Raw genomic sequence first — 19,748 nt, 5'->3', positions numbered from 1 at the left:
GCGGTTCAATATCTTTAGCTTGTTCTCAATAACGCAGCTTTTTTTTAGTCTTAACTGCTATTATAACTCTAAAAATAATCTGGAAACTCTATCGTCGCGTTGTTTGGACGATTCTTTAAAATCCTCAGTTGGCTTTCCATCTATATTCGATGTTTAAAAAACAATAATAAATACAAAAATATTGATTGTGTTCGACACGTGGAGGATCAAAGGTAACATTAAGGTCTTCACGAACTATTTAAAAAAATTGAGTTTTTATTATCGATGGATAATAAAAATTTTTTTTTAATAGTTCGTTCATCAACGTCGATATGACTTTCCCTTTCATCGCATAAATAAAGATCTTCCGTCATTTACTTTCTCCAAGAGATTCTCTTCGATTTACAAGATAATTAATTAACAAATCTATATGGGATTTGCAAAGCGAGATGAAGACGATCCCTCTTTGATACTCGAGGCGCGAAAGCGGCTGCTGTTGCAAAGCGGTGCATCGAGATCCCCGTCGCGGGCCCCGTATTTTCGCGCGCGTGGCGAACGTTTCCACGTGTATATGTATATATTTATATACATGTATGCGTGCACGCGCGCTCATTTTACACGCTCGTATGCTGATGATAGTGTTGCAAAACGAGCGGGGCAACACACAGCCGGGGCCCCATCGTGGGCCCGACGGGACGGAGGAGGAGGAGGAGGAGGAGAAGAGCGCATAGAAGAAGCAAACAGCACCGGGCAGGCGGTAGGCAGCAGTGCCGGCCCCGCTCTGGGCCCGACGGGGGAACCCGGGGTCACATTCCAAGATGGCTGTGCCTGAGGAATGCAGTGGGTGCCCCCCTAAGACGCCTGCCTCCCTCCTTTTTTATTAATCGGTCCCATTTGCCCGTTCTAGCGAAAAGAAACCCCCTTATTACCGCTCGCGCGCGGTGAAACAATGTAACGCGCGTACACGCAGAGAGTTTAGTTTGCGAGCGAACGTCGAGGGAGAACGTGCCGAGGTAAGTCCCGTCGTGAGAGAGCGAGAGGGACGAAGAGAGATAGTGGAGTCGCACGTTCAATCCGGGGCCTGATCTTCATGCCAGCACGCTGCAGATGATGCCCATGCCAGAGAATGCTACTAGCTCGTCTTAAGCAATGTCTCATAGGGATATCTCTGAGGTAATTATGAAATTCCTGTTGTTACTTTGGGTCCAATCCTGAATTAGGATCTGGCTCTCGCTTAAGTATTACTCTTGTTGCTTGTTTTGATCGGTCTCCTTTAATTACCTAAGTATTTATTAATTTATTCATGTATTTTATTTTGATACTAATTCATATTAGTCTTATTCCCTGTCTCTCATTGCAGAAGAAATAGTTTATACATGTTAATCATTTATAATTATTAAGATAAAAAAATATTTGATAGTATCTGCTTTATTTTTAACTCTATTTGGAACCTCATACAAAATTATATTTTACTTTTTTAAATATAATCTTATTAATTGTAATACTAATTGATGTTATTTTTTAATTATCATTGATTTTATCATGCATTTAAGAGTGAAAATAATAAATATGTTTATAGTGATCGTTTATAGTTTCATGAATCTTTAGAAATATGTGGTTCCTTATTTTAATTTATATAAGTTTAGTTATTATTGATAAAAGCAGGAAATATTTGCTCAAAAATAAGATCGTGTCAATTTGATGAAGGTGGAGCCCGAAGGTACGTCGGCCTTGGCCGCTGGATCCAGGGCACTATTCTTAGAAACGGTACGCAGGAGTAATACAGCGTGCCAGAATGGAGATTACGCACTGGCCGCGACATTGTACACGGAAGCCCTTGCCTTGGACCCCCTCAGTCATGTGTTATATTCAAATAGATCGGCCGCCAGGCTAAAAATGGGATTATTCGCGCTTGCATTGCAGGATGCTGTCAGAGCTACCGAGCTGAGTCCGCAGTGGCCAAAGGTATGCATTCTTACCCATATTCTTCCGTACATCTCCAATTTCGGATCTATAATAATCGGTTTTCAGGCATACTATCGACAAGGAGTAGCGCTGCAATGCTTAGGACGTCACGGAGAGGCACTCGTTGCCTTCAGCACGGGATTAGCTCACGACGCATCCAATCATCAATTGTTATCGGGCTTGGTAGAGGCTTCTCTGAAGTCTCCACTACGACCGACTTTGGAGCCGACGTTCCAACAATTACGCGCGATGAAACTCGACGAGTCTCCATTCGTCGTCATATCTGTGGTTGGTCAAGAGCTGCTGGGAGCTGGACAATACAGGGCGGCCGCTGGCGTGCTGGAGGCCGCGCTCACCATCGGTTCGTGCAGCTTGAAATTGAGGGGCTCTGTATTCTCTGCTCTGTCCAGCGCGTACTGGGCACTAAACTCTCTGGACAAGGCAATCAACTACATGCAACAGGATTTAGGTAAGTGAGAGATATATAAATTCTTTTCGAGCGGAAAGTTTTGCGTTAATTTCTTTTCAATTCAATTTGTAATTTGTGAATTTAGCGTCAAGCAATGTACTGACTGATTAAAACTTTCAGGAGTGGCGCGTTCCCTGGGGGACACGCAGGGCGAGTGCAGAGCCCATGGGAATTTAGGCTCTGCTTATTTCAGCAAAGGTAGCTTCAAAGAGGCTCTAACGGCTCATAGGTATCAACTTGTTCTAGCTATGAAATGCAAAGATACGCAGGCAGCGGCTTCGGCCTTGACCAGTCTGGGTCACGTCTACACGGCGATCGGTGATTTGCCGAACGCCCTGGCTTCTCATAAACAGTGCGTGCAATTGGTAAAGCAGATGGGGGATCGACTGCAAGAGGCCCGCGAGATCGGTAACGTCGGAGCGGTCTATTTGGCGATGGGGGAATTTGAAAGTGCTGTCGACTGTCACACGCAACATTTGAGGATAGCTAGACGGCTGGGTGATCGCGTGGAAGAGGCGAGGGCTTTCAGTAATTTGGGATCGTCTCATCATTATCGTAGAAATTTCGGGCAGGCGATGGCTTATCACGAAAACGTTTTGAGAATAGCTCAGGAACTCGGAGACAGAGCGATAGAGACCAGAGCGTATGCGGGATTAGGTCATGCCGCCAGATGTGCAGGTGATGATTATTATTGAAAAGTATATTAACATATTTCTATTTCTAACTTTCCTTTATATTAACAAAATTTCATTAAAATATCTAGGTGATTTGGCGCAAGCCAAGCTCTGGCATCAAAGACAGCTCGATGTTGCGTTGGTCACGAAAGACAAGGTAGCCGAGGGACGAGCTTGCAGTAATCTAGGCATAGTTTATCAACTGCTCGGCGAGCACGATGCCGCCTTAAAATTACATCAGGCACACTTGGGAATCGCAAGATCATTAGGAGACAAGGCCGGTATGGGTAGAGCGTACGGAAACATTGGCAATGCTTATAACGCCTTGGGTTATTACGAACAAGCCATCAAATATCACAAACAGGAATTAACGATAAGCAAAGAGGTAGGCTTCCCAAGATAAGTATATCATTATTATGAAATTCTTTGTTAACGAAAAATCTGTTGTTCAGGTAAACGATCGTAGCTCAGAAGCCAGTACACACGGAAATTTGGCGGTCGCGTATCAGGCAGTGCAAGGTCACGAAGCGGCATTGAGACATTACAGAGCTCATTTAGCTATAGCGCGCGAACTGAAAGACACAGCTGGCGAGGCGTGTGCCCTACTAAATCTCGCCAATTGTCTTTCTTCACGCGGCAGATTTGAAGAGGCGGTGCCATATTACGAACATTATCTAATGCTGTCGCAAGAATTGCACGACGTTGAGGGAGAAGCTAAAGCGTGCCATTTCCTAGGATATGCTCACTACTGCCTGGGAAATCATAGAGAGGCAGTTAGATATTATGATCAAGATTTAGCACTAGCAAAGGACTTGCAAGATAAATCTGGAATGGGTAGAGCTTACTGCAATTTGGGATTAGCTCACTTGGCACTGGAAAATCTGGACACCGCTTTGGAATGCCAAAAATATTATTTGGGTAACATTTTCTTTTACATAGCTTTAAAATACATAAATATATTATGAACATTTTATAATTATATATTAATACATTAAAAGTAGGAAAATAGATACACAAAAAATGAAATATATAATGATAAAAAATACATTGTATCTTAATTATTTAATTTAGCAATCGCGCATATGACCAAACATCTGGCTGGCAAGTTTCGCGCTCTGGGAAATATTGGCGATTGTTTGTTGCGCATGGGAGAGGTTGACGAAGCTATCAAGATGCATCAACGTCAGTTGAATTTGGCACGTCAAGCTGCCGATCGTTGCCTGGAAGCTGCTGCCTACGGTGCATTGGGAATTGCTCATCGAGCTACGAAGAACTTGGACAAGGCTCTCGGTTTTCACACGCAGGAATTAACTCTGAGACAAGAAGCCGGTGACTTGCGCGGCGAGTGCAGGGCACATGGAAATCTGGGTGCTGTGCATATGGCACTGGGACAATACACTCACGCGGTCAAGTGTTATCAAGAACAATTAGAGAGAGCGAAGGAACTAGCAGATTCTGGAGTTGAAGCCCAAGCATTAGGTAATATAAATTTATAATATTTAAATTTGTATAATTTAAAATTCAACATTTGAGACGTGTATTTAAAATTTCTCGCTTAAATGAGAAAGATAAATTCAACAATATATAACATATATACAGAATGTGACATATTAGAACCAAGAAAAAATAATTCTTTGTATAAAAAAAAATATACAAATAATTTTTTTTTAATATTGACAAGTTAATAATATCTTTTTTCTAACACTGTGACTTTTTAGGAAATTTAGGCATAGCTAGGCTTAATATGACACATTACGAGGATGCTATCGGTTATTTCGAGCAACAGTTAGCAACTTTAGAACCGCTAACTACCGGCACCGCTTTACTTGACAAAGCTCGAGCACTCGGAAATTTAGGGGACTGTTATGAAGCTTTGGGTGATCTGGAAGAAGCTATCAAATGTCATGAACAACAACTGACAGCCGCTACAAAGTTGAAAAGCATCAGAGATCAGGAACGGGCATACAGAGGATTGGGAAGAGCTCGCGAGGCTACCGGGAATTTACAGGAAGCCTTGGTGTGTTTCGAGAAAAGATTAGTGGCCGCTCATGAAGTGGACAGTCCTGAAGCGAGAGGTGCTGCTTACGGTGATCTAGGTAAACTGATGTAATAAAATTTAGATTAATTCTTAGAGAGATTATAATAAATTTTTAGTAGATATATTTTTACAAAAACCACGCGAATTTTTTCGATCGCCTAATATTAATCACATATATTGATATTTGATCGTTGTTAATTTATAGGCAGAGTACATGCCGCATTAGGAAATCATGAGCAAGCTGTCAGTTGTCTGTCGCATCAATTGGCTCTCGCTCGTGGGCTCGGCGACAAAGCGGCCGAGGCCGAAGCTGCCAGCGGTTTGGGAGCAGTACATCTTCTAATGGACGATCCGAATTCCGCATTACGCCATCATCAATTAGAGCTGTCGATCGCTGAAGGTTTAGACGCGGCCGGCTTACAAGCTCGCGCCTGTGCCAATCTTGGAGTGACTCAGGAGACATTAGGACAATATGAGGAAGCTATAAGATTGCAGGAACAGTCGTTGAGCCTTGCGGCCGCAGCAGGCGATCAACCCGCCCGAGCGGCAGCTTTTGCGAGTCTGGGTCGACTCCATCACTTGTGTGGAGACCTGCCACGTGCTCTAAGTTATCTGCAGTCTGGTCTATCTCTGTCCGAAGGCTTAGGTAGAAGAGAAGAAGCTGCCAGACTAAGACACAGACTTGGTCTTGTACACTGGGAGACCGGAGAAGCGATCATCTCTGTGGAACACTTGGAGAAGGCCGCAAATCTCTTAGAATCGTTAGACGGAACTTCTGTGTCTCTTTCTTGTGGCCAACCTAATCGAACCGAGTTATTATCAGAAACATACAGAATGTTGCAAAAGGTACTAATCAATCTAAACCGAGCAGAAGAGGCTCTGAATTGGGCGGAAAGATCCAGACGATCTAAGAGTAATTCTTTGGACGATGCAGCTCATTATTCTGAGATCATTGATCGACAACGTGGAGTTATCCTGTATTATAGGTATAATCTATTTGAAACAAGATATGATTTATTTAATACTATAATTTATATGTTTACTCTTAAAAAATTAAAATAACTGAACAAAATAATTTCAGCGAGGTGGGATGTGAATTGCATGCGTGGTGCTTAGCGCCAGGACGTGGATTATTACGATTCCACTCTGCTACACTGGACGATGGGGTAGGTCTAGAAAAGAGAGTTATTCAAGCGCGCGAAGCGCTCTTGGACGAAAGCAACGAGCTTATCGAGGAATCCACTAAAATCCCGTCAAGGGGTCATCATTTAAATGCTAGTTCCTACAGTTTGAGTAGTCTCTTCAGCGTCGGCTCTGTGAGCTCTCGCGCTGGAAGCGCCCGTTGGGGACGAGGTGTGAAAGGACCTACGTGGCAGGCACCATTGCCAATACAGGTGCTCTACGATCTTCTTCTTGCCCCGTTCGAAGATCTGCTACCGCCACCACGAAAGGAGTTGATTATGGTGGTGGAGAAATCTCTTTACTTGGCACCATTCCCGGCTTTGCAATCCAATCCAGGCGAGGATTATCTGTGTGAAAGATTCTCACTGTTGGTGGTACCATCCCTTGCAGCGCTCAGAAAGAGATCGAAAACGCCTGTACTAGAAGGCGGTGCTACCGTGGCTGCGCTGGTCGCTGGAAACCCTATTCTACCGGAAGACGTTCGAGAGGAGTACGGATGGACTGAAAGCGTCACTTCCACCGAAACCGAATCAGAAATAGTCGCTGAATTATTGGAGGCTCGCGCAATGACTGGTTAGTATCAGCTACAGTTCTAAAAACTTTTCCTAATTGTATCACAATTTCGATAGTTGTTTGCGAAAATGTCTTAAAATTTTCTCTCTTTGTTCACAATAGGATTGGAAGCTACCAGATCAGCGGTTCTGCGGTCTCTACCAGATGCAGAGTGTGTTCATCTGACAGTGCCGGTCTTCTGGAATACCGGCAGTCTAGCGTTCTCGCCTGATCAGTGCGAGGAGCCATCCGAAAGACCGGAGTACCTGATAAACCAGATAGATTTACTTAGACTAAAGATGTCCGCCCGTTTAGTGGTCGTATCCAGCGGTCAGAGTTGGAGCAACGTAGATTGTACGAATGCCACGTCGGACGGTATACAAAATATTGCAAAGACTCTGTTAAGCGCGGGCGCGCAATGTGTGCTCATAGGAATGTGGGCAGTACCACCAACCGCCGGTAGCATCTTATTGCGAGCGTTTTACAGCGCAATGTTGCAAGGCGCGAGAGCATCACGTGCATTAGCCGAGGCGATGCAAACCGTTCAGCATACCAGACACTTTGCTCATCCCGCTAACTGGGCCGGTTGGCTGCTTATCGGCGGAGACACAAGATTATCCAATAAGGTACATTCAATAGGAATTATATGTGCTATTTGGGCAACTATAAAATACAAAACAACAAACGAATCGATTAAAGTTTTGATACGTCCTAAATAAATCTAATTTTATTTTAGATTTTACAGCTTTAATTGTAACATTTCATCATTCTCTTGTTCCGACAGGTCGCGCTAATGGGTCAAGCACTGGCGGAATTATTGCGTGGTGGTCCCGAGCAGAGCAGGGACGCGCTACGAGTAACGCTTCATCTGGTAGAGAAGTCATTACAGAGAATTCATCGCGGTCAGAAGAACGCCATGTATACGACTCAGCGCAGTATCGAGAACAAGGTGGGCGCGGCCACCGGTTGGCGAGAGCTTCTAATGTCCGTGGGATTCAGATTCGAGCCGGCCGGCAATGGTATACCGTCCTCCGTATTCTTCCCACAAAGCGATCCCGAAGAAAGACTGACGAGATGCAGCGCCAGCTTGCAAGCTCTACTAGGATTAGGTCAATCGTCATTGCATGCTTTGGCGAGACTCTTACAAGTACGACTTACTTTAATTAATGTTTAACCACATACGTATAAGGTTTTCATTTTAATCGATTATGTAAAAAATATTTCAGGCGCCAGAAGCCGCAGAGGACGTCATCGCTGCCATGAGAAGGGCTAGTTGTGCCACAGAAGGACAAGAAGTTATATTGCCTGTACATGTTTGGAGAGCATCAGGATCACACGAACTGTTCGCTAGCTTAGGCTTTGACTTGATGGAAGTCGGACAATCAGAAGTGATATTGAGAACAGGCAAACAAGCCTCACGTAGAGCTGTCCAGTTTGCTCTTCAAGCTCTTCTCGCATTATTTGGTACATTAAAATTCATATTGATACATGATGACAGTAATAAATATAAATTAATTGTATTCATTTGTATGTGTGTATTATCAATTGTAGATACACAAGAAGCACCAAAAAGTCTTAGCTTAGATTCAGGTAGTTCCATGGAGAGTTTAGCTTCAGTGGCCCATACTGAGAAAAACCTTGTAGAACGACCGCGATTGGGAGGAGCGTTTGCAAGTTATGTGCGACATCGTGGTGAACCAGACGGGAAGACTATGGAACCACCGAACGTTTTGATACCAGCCTCACGACAGCCATGTCAAAACGGTGGAGGTACATATAAATATCTTAAAAAACAAAATACTCGAATAGACTCTATCTGTTTCAAATATTAAAAGTAACATTTTTATATGATACATTTGATTCCTGTAAAATTTCATAAGATATATCTTACACAGAAATTTAAATTATATTCGAATACTCTAGGTGAATCAGACGTGGCATTTACACCTAGTCCTCCTGTGGCGCTTAACTTGAACCATCAAACTCGTATCCGGAATCTTTATCCCGAACAAAATCCGGTAAGGCCTGGCTCAAGCTCGAGCAGCTCGGTAACAGATTGGGACAATGGTCATGCCACTGTATTGAGGCGGCAGCCATTACCGCCTTTGCCGGCTAATGTATTGGAAAGGTTGAGCGTGAGAACGGAGATTGACACAAACTCCTCGAGGAAACCGCGGCATACCGGGGCGACAAACGAGGACATTTGCAGCGCACAGACCGAAGCGACGCAATCCACGGAAACACATCCGCAGAACTTGAGGAACCTGGCCACTTCCCTGACGAGTCTAACGCGGGAGCTCACGCCCACGATATCGGAAGTATATCACGAGCGCAATTTGGGATTGGGTCTAGCACCGTCATTATCGAAATTGCTGGAGGAAGTGAGCGCTGTGTCTGAGAACGAGGAGTCGCAATCGAAAACGGTAGGCCACAGTCAGACACAGAATTGGATACAGAACGAGTCGGAGCTCTGCCGGAGGGATGAGGCTGACGGTAGATCTATCGCGGAGTCGCAATGCAGCGCCGCCAGTTCGAATAAAATACCTCGGAAAGCACCCGCGCCACCGACATAGATTATTTATATTTATAAGTTAAAGCGTAATTTCGCGAAGTATAGTACTGGGTACCAAAGAATGGGAGACACATTGGGAAACAGGTGGTCGGTACCTTGCAATCACAGCAAGGCTGACAGAAAACGATTGGCGAAGAATGTAGTGTGAGCGCGTATTTACTTACCAATATTTCTTGGTATTCAAGATGAAACACCTGAAAGAATACACTAGGAACCATAAATGCCTTAATATTCACTAAATGCACATATTTGCATACATGTCCCTTTTTCATATACTGGGGCTCGTGAATGTAACGAGTTCTATATACGTACAAGGATGAAATAATCTCGCTAATAAGCGCTAATATGCTCAAGTATGATTTTAATTGTAATCCGTCCAAATGTTTAATTATTAACGTTCTTAATTAATGTAGCAAAAGATGACTGTGGAGTTCGGATGTTTAATAAGCTAAAAGAATCAATTTTTCTATATATTTTTCTATATATGTTTCTTCTCATTTATCATTGATATCTAGAATAAATAATATTAGCTGCACCAACATCCGAGCTCTAACTTCAACTATCATATTTCTGATAAATCATGCGTTCTAAGTAGAGAAAGTCAATTTGAATTGACATTCTATGCTACGTTTGTACTTCGCAAAACGCACACACACACTCACACAAATATAGTATTATATTAATTTAAAAAGAAAACTGTTAAATACATTTGTTAAAACTTAACATGAAGGAAATTCGTTTTGCTCATATATTTTACGAGTTAAATGTTAATTTCAAAATTCTGCTTTGCGAAAAGATATAGAGACAATAAAAATCATATAGTATTAGCCTTTTTAATATGCACGTAGATAATCTTTCCAAATCTAAGGCATTAATATTAACTATTAAGATTCCTCTGTGTAACTGGAAAAAATTTTGCCAACAGACTGATAATTTAAATAAGACACGAGATATTTGGGGATATTAAAAATAAAAAATATAAAATCAAAGATGTATCAAAAGGCTCGGTCTTTATTTCATAAGCAGTTAAAATAACTTTAAATGACCGGTTACTTGATCTACTAATTTTGCTGGACCCGGTCCGATCGCACATACCGTTTTACTTCCTGCTGGTATTTGCGTATGTCCTGCATCCTGTACAATGGTCAATAAGAGACCTGCATCTTTAGCTTGCTTTGCTATCTCTGTAAGAGCAACCTCACTGTCCACCTGGAAATTAACATATCATTTTTCCCCTTATACATGCGTGCGTGTGTATGTGTGTGAAGATATTTATTTTAACTGTGTATAGTTAAATATATTTATTAAACATCAAATGATAGTTTCTTTCGACCGAAACCTTACAATCTGGTTCACATGTCATAAGGAATATTTAATCTATTGGATCAATATGAATATATTCATTATATATTTTCAATTCATTAATTAAAAATATTTCCTTTATTAACTTATCAGTATTTAATATCATTCAAAATACCTTAAGGGTGATTTTAGCTTGGCCAGATTCTTCCCATGCTCTTAGAATCTTTGGATGCTTCCTAGCAACTTTGTATGCTGCAACAGCGGCGTGTGAACACTGAGCTGCTACTTTTCCTTTTCCCATTTTCAAATCCGTTCTAATTACCAGGATCAACTTGTAATTATCATATTTATCTGTATATACCTATGTAAAAAAGAGAATAACTGATTATTTAACCCTTTCAGTCACACAATTAAAAGAAAAGACTAATCTCTGAAAAATGTATAGAATTATAGGTTTTTGAGGTCACTGAAATCAAATCTTTTATCAGATCCTTAAAAAATTGAAATCCAAGATGGCGAGCACAATATGGCGGCTTAAAAAGCAAATTAATTCTTGATTTTTACTATAATTCGCATTCTATCCTGAAAAATCTATAAATAAGGGTTTCTGAAGTGACGGAATATAAATCCAACCATTGAATTTATAAAAAATTGAAATACAATTTACAAAAAAATGTTAAAATAAAATTTGTAAAACAAACCGAATGCATATTCGTAACCAGCGACCTCAAATACACAAATATAACTTAAAAAATGAGTATATTTTTAGGCGCTTTTTTTCATAAATGAATTTAACTTAAAAAAAAAAGCATTTTTTTCGAATTAAAAGGTTTACAGCAAAAAAATACAAACAAAATGGAAAAATCAGTACATAGAAGTCAAAACTAAGTATTAATATAGTGAATAATGAAAAAAGAATCATTAATTTTGGTGAAATCTTCGAAATAGTCTAAAAAAGAAGAGCCAAAAGGTTTAACATATATGTTACGCTGTGACTCAAAGGATTGATAGATTATCAAAGAATTACACGTTTCAAAGAAAAATTCAAGTGATATCGTTTTCTTTACCGCGTCGTCGTCGTCGTCATCCGTTTCGTCGGAGTCTTCCGCAAGGGAACTTTGCTGAGGACTTTTTCTATACATGGTTATGCGTTTATACAGACAATAACCGAAGATAGTAGCGGCCATAAACGCCACTTTCGGATCTATAGCCTGTGCTATGATTGTCTCGACGATGTTGTCCATGATTTTCAATAATGTATGATAAGATAAAGCCTGCAAATGTACATACATGCGAGTTGAAAAAATATGCCGTCACAGTTCTAAGTAATTTATAAATGCATATAAAAGAAAATACACGTGTGTATTACAAAATAAGATAACCTATAACGTTAGATTTTCATTATTTCATAGAAAATCTTTCATATCGTTCATTTATCAATATATGATATTAGATATATACACACGTTTAAAATTTAAATGCGTTAATTTAAATGAAACGTGTAACATCACTCATTAAAACAAGGCGTTGTCAATTATAATCTTGATGACGACGTTTCTCATGGCATCATGCCGATCCATGTTGATACAGCAGATCCAGCTGATCATAGGCTACGTTCGGAAATATCACCCGAATGCCCCCATGTACCAATAGCTGCGTTCAGCAGACTCAACAGTTTTGCAACCGTTTTTGGTCCTATCTCAGCAGACAATCATAAAACGGTTGCAAAACTGTTGAGTCTGCTGAACGCAGCCAATGCTTTCGTTCATACTAATACGGCAAGTTAGTATGAACGAAAGCATTGAAATCCTATGGTTGAACTTTACCGGCACCGGCATAAATTAACGATTACGACCATTATAAATCAGGCTTAAAACGATATACGAGGGCATTCGGGTGATATTTTCGAACACAGCTACGTCAGAAAGTGCATATTGGGACACATTTGATTGGTTATTTCCAGTATTGCTACCGCCATTATGCGCAATGTTTCACCTTATTAATTCCACCATGCAGCTGATCATGCGCGATTGTTGCAAGTTCAGAAATTAAAGAATAAAAAAGAAAAAAATATACGCCAAGTGCGTAAAAACGGTATCGAATATTACATTCCTTTTAATAAAAAACGGGTACAAAATAAGTACGGTCGACTGGATTATAGTGAAGAAAAAACTTGGCGTGCCCAGGTAGCATTAATTGTACTTCCGTGAATATATTATTTTAATACAGTAGTATTTACATTATAAATTAAATATGACATAGTTTGTGGGTACATGAAAATATACTCACACAAATAATAGACGTGATATAAATTATGGAGGAATATATGTAATAATATTGATAATATTTAGATGCTCGGCTCGAATATACATTATTTGCTGGACAGAATATGAAATTTTTTTCTTTTAAAATTTTGTTTATTTAAAAGTTTATTTTCTTTGTTGCAAGTCTTTTTATCTACACGATAAGCAACAGTATGATCTAAAAAAATCGAGGAGTTAATTGTTGTAATAACTTGGTTTCAGTTTTTACAAATGATCGTTGTACGAATCTCAAACGCGCGGATATGCGTGACAGAAAATGAAACAGATCGAAATAAACTGCGAATTTAAATTTTCAGTGCTATTTGAAATTTGGTTAATTTGTGCGAGATTTATACAAACACAATTTCTCTCCAAATAAAAAAACAAACGCTTTGTGATTTACACTTATATATTATTACGATACATACGATGGATTGACACTCTTATTTAAGATATGGATGTTATATTTCACTATCATGTATAACATTTTCTGCAAAAGAATTGTGTACATATATTTTTAATAAAAATTAATTAACGGTAAAATTAGAACTTAACGCGCTTAACGGATCTGTAGGCTTTAAATATACAAAAATATATCGCATTGTTGTTACATATATGCACGCACTTCTTTCTGTGACAAAACAAGATGTGAAACATACATTTTATACGCTATTATATGGCTAGCAATTATGTACATAACTTAGAAACAAACGATTCAGATCATATTAATAAAATATTTTGATGTATCATAATAAAAAAATTAAGACTTGTTAATAATTGGTTACATTTAGAAGATTCATTGACAAAATAAGTTTACATATCGTTGCTTGCTAAAGCGGTCTAGAAATGTAAGGATCTAGGCAGTAAGCATCTTTAGAAATAATTGAGCTTTCTCTTTGTTGCATTAGATAAAATTATATTTAAAAAAAATTACAATTAAGATAAACTATGATTTCTTTTGTATTCATGATCCTCATATTTCCAGTTACACAATTAAAATAACGTATAATATATCGCTCCATGTATTTTCATTATTTTGATGTACTTATCTCGGAAATATAATAATTTGCACATTGGAAGCCCATTTTTTTTCAAAGAAAAATCAAGAACACGAAACGAATGTATTTACGAACATTATAAGTTTGTGCAATATATAATTTTGTAAGATATATTTTAATTATATATGCATAAATTTATAAAAAAAATAACTTCCAATACGCGGCATTGCACATAAAATGTAATAAATTCTTTTTATCAAATGTCATTCTATAAACTTCGCAATGCATTTTAAAAATATATTATTTTAAACAAAATATTTTTTATAAATTGATTAAAAAATTAAAAACAAATTTTAATTTTAAAGATTGACGCGCACCATTTTTTCTATAATTATCTTTGCAGCATATTAACAAATTCTGCATACAATCCTACAAAATTAAACATTTTTAGAACCGAACATCATCATGGAAACTTAATTAAGAAAACTATTATATATTTATCTATTACTTTCCAACAAAAAAATTCATATTATCATATTTAACTCAGTAACTTTCTAATCCTGTCGTAATATCACATTCTTCTGCGATCTTTATTGCATAATTCCAAATTAAGAAATATAAATCAATAAATTGTAAATTGTGTCGATAAGAAAATATTAATTTCTCAATTTCTTAATTTAAATTTTTATTTCTTTAACGTTAAGATACGAATAGTAAAGGAAACGTCGAAAAATTACTTTAGTATAATAGAATAATCTTCCAAGAATTATGCAATAAAGGGAGCATTAATATAACTCTTTATCATAATGCTTGCGATATGCACAACGAACTTGTATAAATTTTACGAAATTCTCTAGGAAATTCAGATAAAATTTTCATCGAATTTATATTGGAACAACAAGCTTATGATGAACAAGTGATACAATCCTTTGAACAAGTACTTATGTATAAAATATCTTATGTTTATGTCAGTGTCATTTAATATTACCTGGTCGAGTATGTTACAGAGACAATTAGTTTTTTTTCGAACCAAATTGACAAACATATCGATTAGTTCTTATGTAAAATCGAGAAAAAGAATGTACAATTAAATCGATCGACAGTGATATATACATCTTAACAATTAAGATCATTGTAAAGCCCTTCATGATCACATTAAATTATCGTAGAGGAAAAATATTTACTACAATTCATTACGCGATTTGGAAGAGAGCGTAGCTCTTTTCTATCGTTCTTTCTGTGTCAATAGTTATATGAGCAAGAAGAAATTGCGAGTACCAATGTGAGTTTGTATTCACTATTACAAGCAACGTAATGTACATAATTCTCGCAACATGGCAAAGAAAAACACGCAAATCTATACGTAAAGCTTTTTCGCGTATTCGCTCTCTTTGCGCTTTTAATGAAAAAATACACTTTACAAGTTATTATTGAAGTAAATATTTCATAATTAAACAAATCGTCTGCACCAATATGAAACAAAATGCGTTTATATAGATAAACATATTTGTACATAAACGCTACACGAGATTGGTCCAATCATAATTAAACCAATGACAGACATATATTTCTCTATACATATATTTAGCACTCCTTATTATAAATCGAATATATTCTCGCTCCATAATTAAGATATCTCGAATTTTTTTTATCAATCTTTTTTCTCTTTTCAATATTATTGTACGTAATGAAATATTCTTCATATTTAGGCAATATTTTTCATTTTACGCGTAATAAAAAGTACGAAATAACTTGAGAGAAAAAAAACATTTCGTACAAATTAATCACAAACAATTGGACGTTTCAATACTAATATCGTTAATTTCTGCATAATTTTTAAGTATCACCTTTAGGAAGCGCATTTTTGTAACTCAGGATTTAGCAATGAACAGTCGATAGCTCACAAATTTATAATATAGAAAAGACTTTCTCTAGTTATTTGGCTCATTATAATTTTTTTTAATAGATTTATATCTAAACATAGGAGTGCTTAATTCCTATAACATCCTGTAAAATTCGCTTATTCTTGCAATTTTTATATAAGAATTTTTGTAATTTGGCTTTATCTTATTTTTACGCATGTGCTCGGTTTCATGTTACCCATTAACTCTGACAATTCTAGTAAAGTGGGCCTTCGTCTGCGGATATGACTGGTTCCTCGTCGCTCCAATCGCTGATTGCTAATCCTACTGATCCGTGAAAACTCTGCGATCTCGCTACATGGCTAAAATCAAATAGAAGTAAAATGCAGTGGAATTATGAGCAAGTGAAGAAATTAATCTCTCCCATCTTGTTTATACTCTTTTTTTATCAAAAGAGAAAAGCTTTGTTAACACGTATTTACATCGCACATTATCGCTAAAGCTGACTATCTGATCAAATCAAACGCAATGTCAATATTGAACAAATAAGATATTAGATTTCTATATTTAATTAAAAAGCAATATTTTTTCTGTAGAAATAGGTACAGTTCTTTGAAAGTGTTTGCTAGAGCACAATAAACAATTAGATGGGTAATAGAAACACGAAGTGCAAAAGCAGTACATCACTAAAATAGATAAATTAATGTAAAACATAAGTACAGTAAATCTTCTATCGTTCTTAACTTGACTCTGAGTTAGTGCAACACAAAAAAAAACAAGCATTCTCGTGTTGGTAAAAGTGTTTTATATCTTTAAAAAGTGACAAACATCTATTAACAGTACCTCTTGAATCTATATAAAATGAGGAAATCTATATGTAAAATGTTCAAACAAGTTTGTACCATACCGCTTGCTTGTTTTGCCACATTATTTTTAGATTATCGATCGCTATCAGTCCTAGCAACAAAATATAACAAATAAAGTAAAATAATTATCTTCTTAATTAGTAATAATAATGTATCCTAGACCCCTAGACAATGCAAAAAACCAAGAGACTTCTGGCTTTTGCCTTGTCTGAAAAAATTCTTCGTATCATTTCTTCTTTTATGAAAAGTTGCATCAACTTTCAACTTACCTCGGTGAGAGAGCTGCATTTTTCTTTGCCAAGCCGGCTTTTCTTCGTCCTTCCATAGCAGCTTTCATGGGATCGTAGCTCTTACGACGTTTCCAATTTTGCATCTCGACTTCCCGTACATTTGACGCTGAAGGCTTTTTTGGTTCCTTCGGTTTGCTTTTAGGCCCCTACATACATTTATATGTATATATTTATATGTTACATACTAAATTTTATTATTATATATTGAAAAAAGTTACACTCTCTTACCATGTTCAGACTTCTGTTAATTCGCACATTAGGTCGTCCAGAATCTGTTCTATTGATACTGGAAAGCGACTCAGACTTGCCATGTGCATCGTGTGATAAATTTTTAGCTTTGTTCATACTGGAAGACACAGGTTTTGTTCGTTGCAGATCCAATTTTGCTTTACGCAAGCTAGAGAAAAGAAATAGTTAGATTATACAAAGATATTAAAATGCAAGAAAACAAAACTTAAATAAAACATAAACTTATACCTAAATTCTTTGTTGTATTTAGTACTGGAAATAGGAGATTGTGACATAGGATGCTGTTCATCGCTGCTCTCCGTATCGCTGGGATGGCGTAATCCTTTCGATATATTCTGATGTAGACTGTGACTCGTATCTTCGTCACTCTCATTATCGGAAACGAGTGGAGGACGATATCCCGTCATGCGAGCAGACATTGCGGATACAACATTCTGAGTTGTTTGCAGATAAGACGAAGTTTCTAAATCACTGTCGCTCTCCTAATCAATTACAGATTTTATAAAGCATTTGATATACCATTATTTGTTATAACTTAATAAGATCAGTAGCCAAATTTGTCAATAAAAATTGTTCATAGATTTCATAAAGCTTTAATGATAATTCATACACACACACACACACACACACACACACACACATAGAACATACCAATTGTGGACTACTAGGCGGAGGTACTTGATTGTCTTCGTAACAGTAATTTAATTCATTATCCGACCAATCGTTGGCTAATGAGAGAGCACCCCCTGTACCATGAAAACTAGCAGATCTCAGTACGGAATTGTCATGACTACAATATAAATTGTTCTTTTTGAAAACTGAAATACGCTTATTATTCGCGTAAACGCTTCATATATTTCTATGTACTCACTTGCCGGAACCATCCTCGGTACTGTGATGTTTCTTTGTACTATCTATTAATTTCTTTCTCCCTTCGGCTGCTGCTTTCATCGGATCGTAACTTTTCCGCCGCTTCCAATTCTGAAACTCCACCTCCTTGGACGTAAGAGTGGAATTACTTCTACCGGACTTTTTGTGATCTTTACTCGGTTTTTGATTCGTTTTTTGACTAAGAGAAGGATGCTTAAGAAAAAAAAAACAAAAAATTTATATTTAAAACATTCTACAGACAAAATAATCTCTTACACAGATACGATGCTTACATGAGTCGGCTTTGGAGCTCTCATACTAAATCTCCCAGTATCGGTTCTAGATATGGATGGTGCTCTGAATTTCGTTGTCTCCGATTTCTTTGACGATTCTTTACTGTGCGCTCCGACACTATTTGTGCGAATACGATGATAACTTTGCTGCTTATTCACAGGTACTACAGTCTTAACTTCAGATTGCGCTCTTCGACGTCTTTCTTCAGGGGTTGTATTCGGCGTTGTATCAGACTCGCAATTTAATCTGTGAATAATATATTCAACTTAATTTTCTGTAGAAATAAAAAAGAATATATCCGGAATTTTTATATATTTGATAGCATTTCGTTTAATTTCTGCATAAGATACCTTGCTCTTCTTATGCTGAAAGCTCTATTCAATTTGATTCCAGATGAGATTGGCATCAGGGGAGATTTTCTTTGTTGTTCACCAGCTTCGCTACTACTATCGGAGGCAACAACAGAAGCATATTTTCCTCTTGATGATATTCTGTCAATATCGGTATTGTTGAAACTGCTGCGACGCGACACGAGATTCTGCGATTTCATGTTCCTAATGCTTGCATTACTCGATGATCTTTGTATATTGAGATGCCGTTGAAGTTCCGGACTGTTTTGTAACATACTAGGCGCTTTAATAGGCATGTCTTTATCAAAATAACTGGTTCCTTCATGATAATTCGTAGTGCTGTTGGATTTTCTCAGCATATATGGACTATAAAAGAATTAATATGATACATTAACTGCTTTGAAATTAATTGTTGAATTGTGGCGTTTTAAAATTATACAATATATCGTTGTATATGTATTAATATGAATAAAAAAAATATGTACCTATTTTCAACGCATGTAAAATATCCTATATTTTTCGCTTGTGACGATTTTGCTAAATGTTTAGGTCTTTCTAGCATGGGAGAATTGAGAACCTTCGTTGCAGCAGCTTTACGACTAACAATTGGGCTATTAGTCAATTTTGGCGTAGGTGGTCTGAGACGGCTTAAAATGGGACTGTTTGCATGTTTAAGGTCTTCTTTATATTTCGCACTATTTTTCCTGGACGTATTAGATTCCGTTGTATCAGAAGCATATTCTTTCCTTAAAGAAAAATAAGAGATTTTCTTAAAATATAAAAGAGCTCGATAATAATCTATATTGAGTTTTGTTATTGACTCAATTAATAAAATTGTCTACATTTGCCAATAGTAAAACTATTATATACAATGTGACATACTATTATTGTTAACAAATTAATTCGTCAAAATGTAATGTGTGTGTGTGTGTG

General features: G+C 37.4%; 3 protein-coding genes across 6 annotated transcripts in view; 1 reads left to right on the top strand and 2 right to left on the bottom strand.

Moving 5' to 3' along the window:
* The first annotated feature begins 605 nt into the window (after nt 1-605).
* LOC108721267 (tetratricopeptide repeat protein 28) lies at nt 606-9,901 on the top strand. The gene is made up of 16 exons (XM_018445735.1): nt 606-660; nt 699-784; nt 1,687-1,944; nt 2,011-2,413; nt 2,534-3,091; nt 3,177-3,472; nt 3,540-4,005; nt 4,159-4,566; nt 4,806-5,183; nt 5,331-6,111; nt 6,207-6,880; nt 6,983-7,485; nt 7,644-8,006; nt 8,086-8,323; nt 8,411-8,629; nt 8,783-9,901. Exons 1-16 carry the CDS (start codon nt 606-608, stop codon nt 9,430-9,432), a joined length of 6,336 nt encoding a protein of 2,111 aa, XP_018301237.1. The 3' UTR covers nt 9,433-9,901.
* A 414-nt stretch (nt 9,902-10,315) lies between these two features.
* On the bottom strand, nt 10,316-12,331 carry LOC108721266 (peptidyl-tRNA hydrolase 2, mitochondrial). Of its 4 annotated transcripts, none has more exons than XM_018445734.1 (4): nt 12,249-12,331; nt 11,809-12,007; nt 10,909-11,096; nt 10,316-10,640 (listed from the first exon to the last, which is right to left on the bottom strand). In XM_018445734.1, the coding sequence occupies exons 2-4, from the start codon at nt 11,975-11,977 to the stop codon at nt 10,458-10,460; spliced, it is 540 nt and encodes a 179-aa protein (XP_018301236.1). In that variant the 5' UTR covers nt 11,978-12,007; nt 12,249-12,331; the 3' UTR covers nt 10,316-10,457. The 4 variants fall into 4 exon arrangements, with proteins under 4 accessions (XP_018301236.1, XP_018301234.1, XP_018301233.1 ...); XM_018445732.1 differs by having other exon boundaries at nt 10,319-10,640; nt 10,909-11,094; nt 11,801-12,007; nt 12,245-12,320; XM_018445731.1 differs by having other exon boundaries at nt 10,319-10,640; nt 10,909-11,094; nt 11,801-12,007; nt 12,199-12,297.
* Nucleotides 12,332-16,152: 3,821 nt separating this feature from the next.
* The window catches only part of LOC108721185 (uncharacterized), a gene marked incomplete at its 5' end in the record, with an annotated part of 9,226 nt that continues 5,630 nt past the window's right edge, over nt 16,153-19,748 (bottom strand). The window contains 9 exons of the mRNA XM_018445592.1: nt 16,153-16,258; nt 17,032-17,198; nt 17,281-17,449; nt 17,530-17,783; nt 17,953-18,091; nt 18,173-18,384; nt 18,465-18,711; nt 18,816-19,181; nt 19,301-19,561. Coding sequence (XP_018301094.1) covers nt 16,153-16,258; nt 17,032-17,198; nt 17,281-17,449; nt 17,530-17,783; nt 17,953-18,091; nt 18,173-18,384; nt 18,465-18,711; nt 18,816-19,181; nt 19,301-19,561 — 1,921 coding nt within the window. The remainder of the gene's footprint in view (nt 16,259-17,031; nt 17,199-17,280; nt 17,450-17,529; nt 17,784-17,952; nt 18,092-18,172; nt 18,385-18,464; nt 18,712-18,815; nt 19,182-19,300; nt 19,562-19,748) is intronic.

The sequence above is a fragment of the Mycetomoellerius zeteki genome, unplaced genomic scaffold (assembly GCF_001594055.1).
Source record: "Mycetomoellerius zeteki isolate Tzet28-1 unplaced genomic scaffold, Tzet1.0 scaffold164, whole genome shotgun sequence".
NCBI lineage: Eukaryota > Metazoa > Arthropoda > Insecta > Hymenoptera > Formicidae > Mycetomoellerius > Mycetomoellerius zeteki.
Note: the sequence above shows the minus strand (reverse complement) of the source record. Positions and strands in the feature narration are given on the sequence as shown.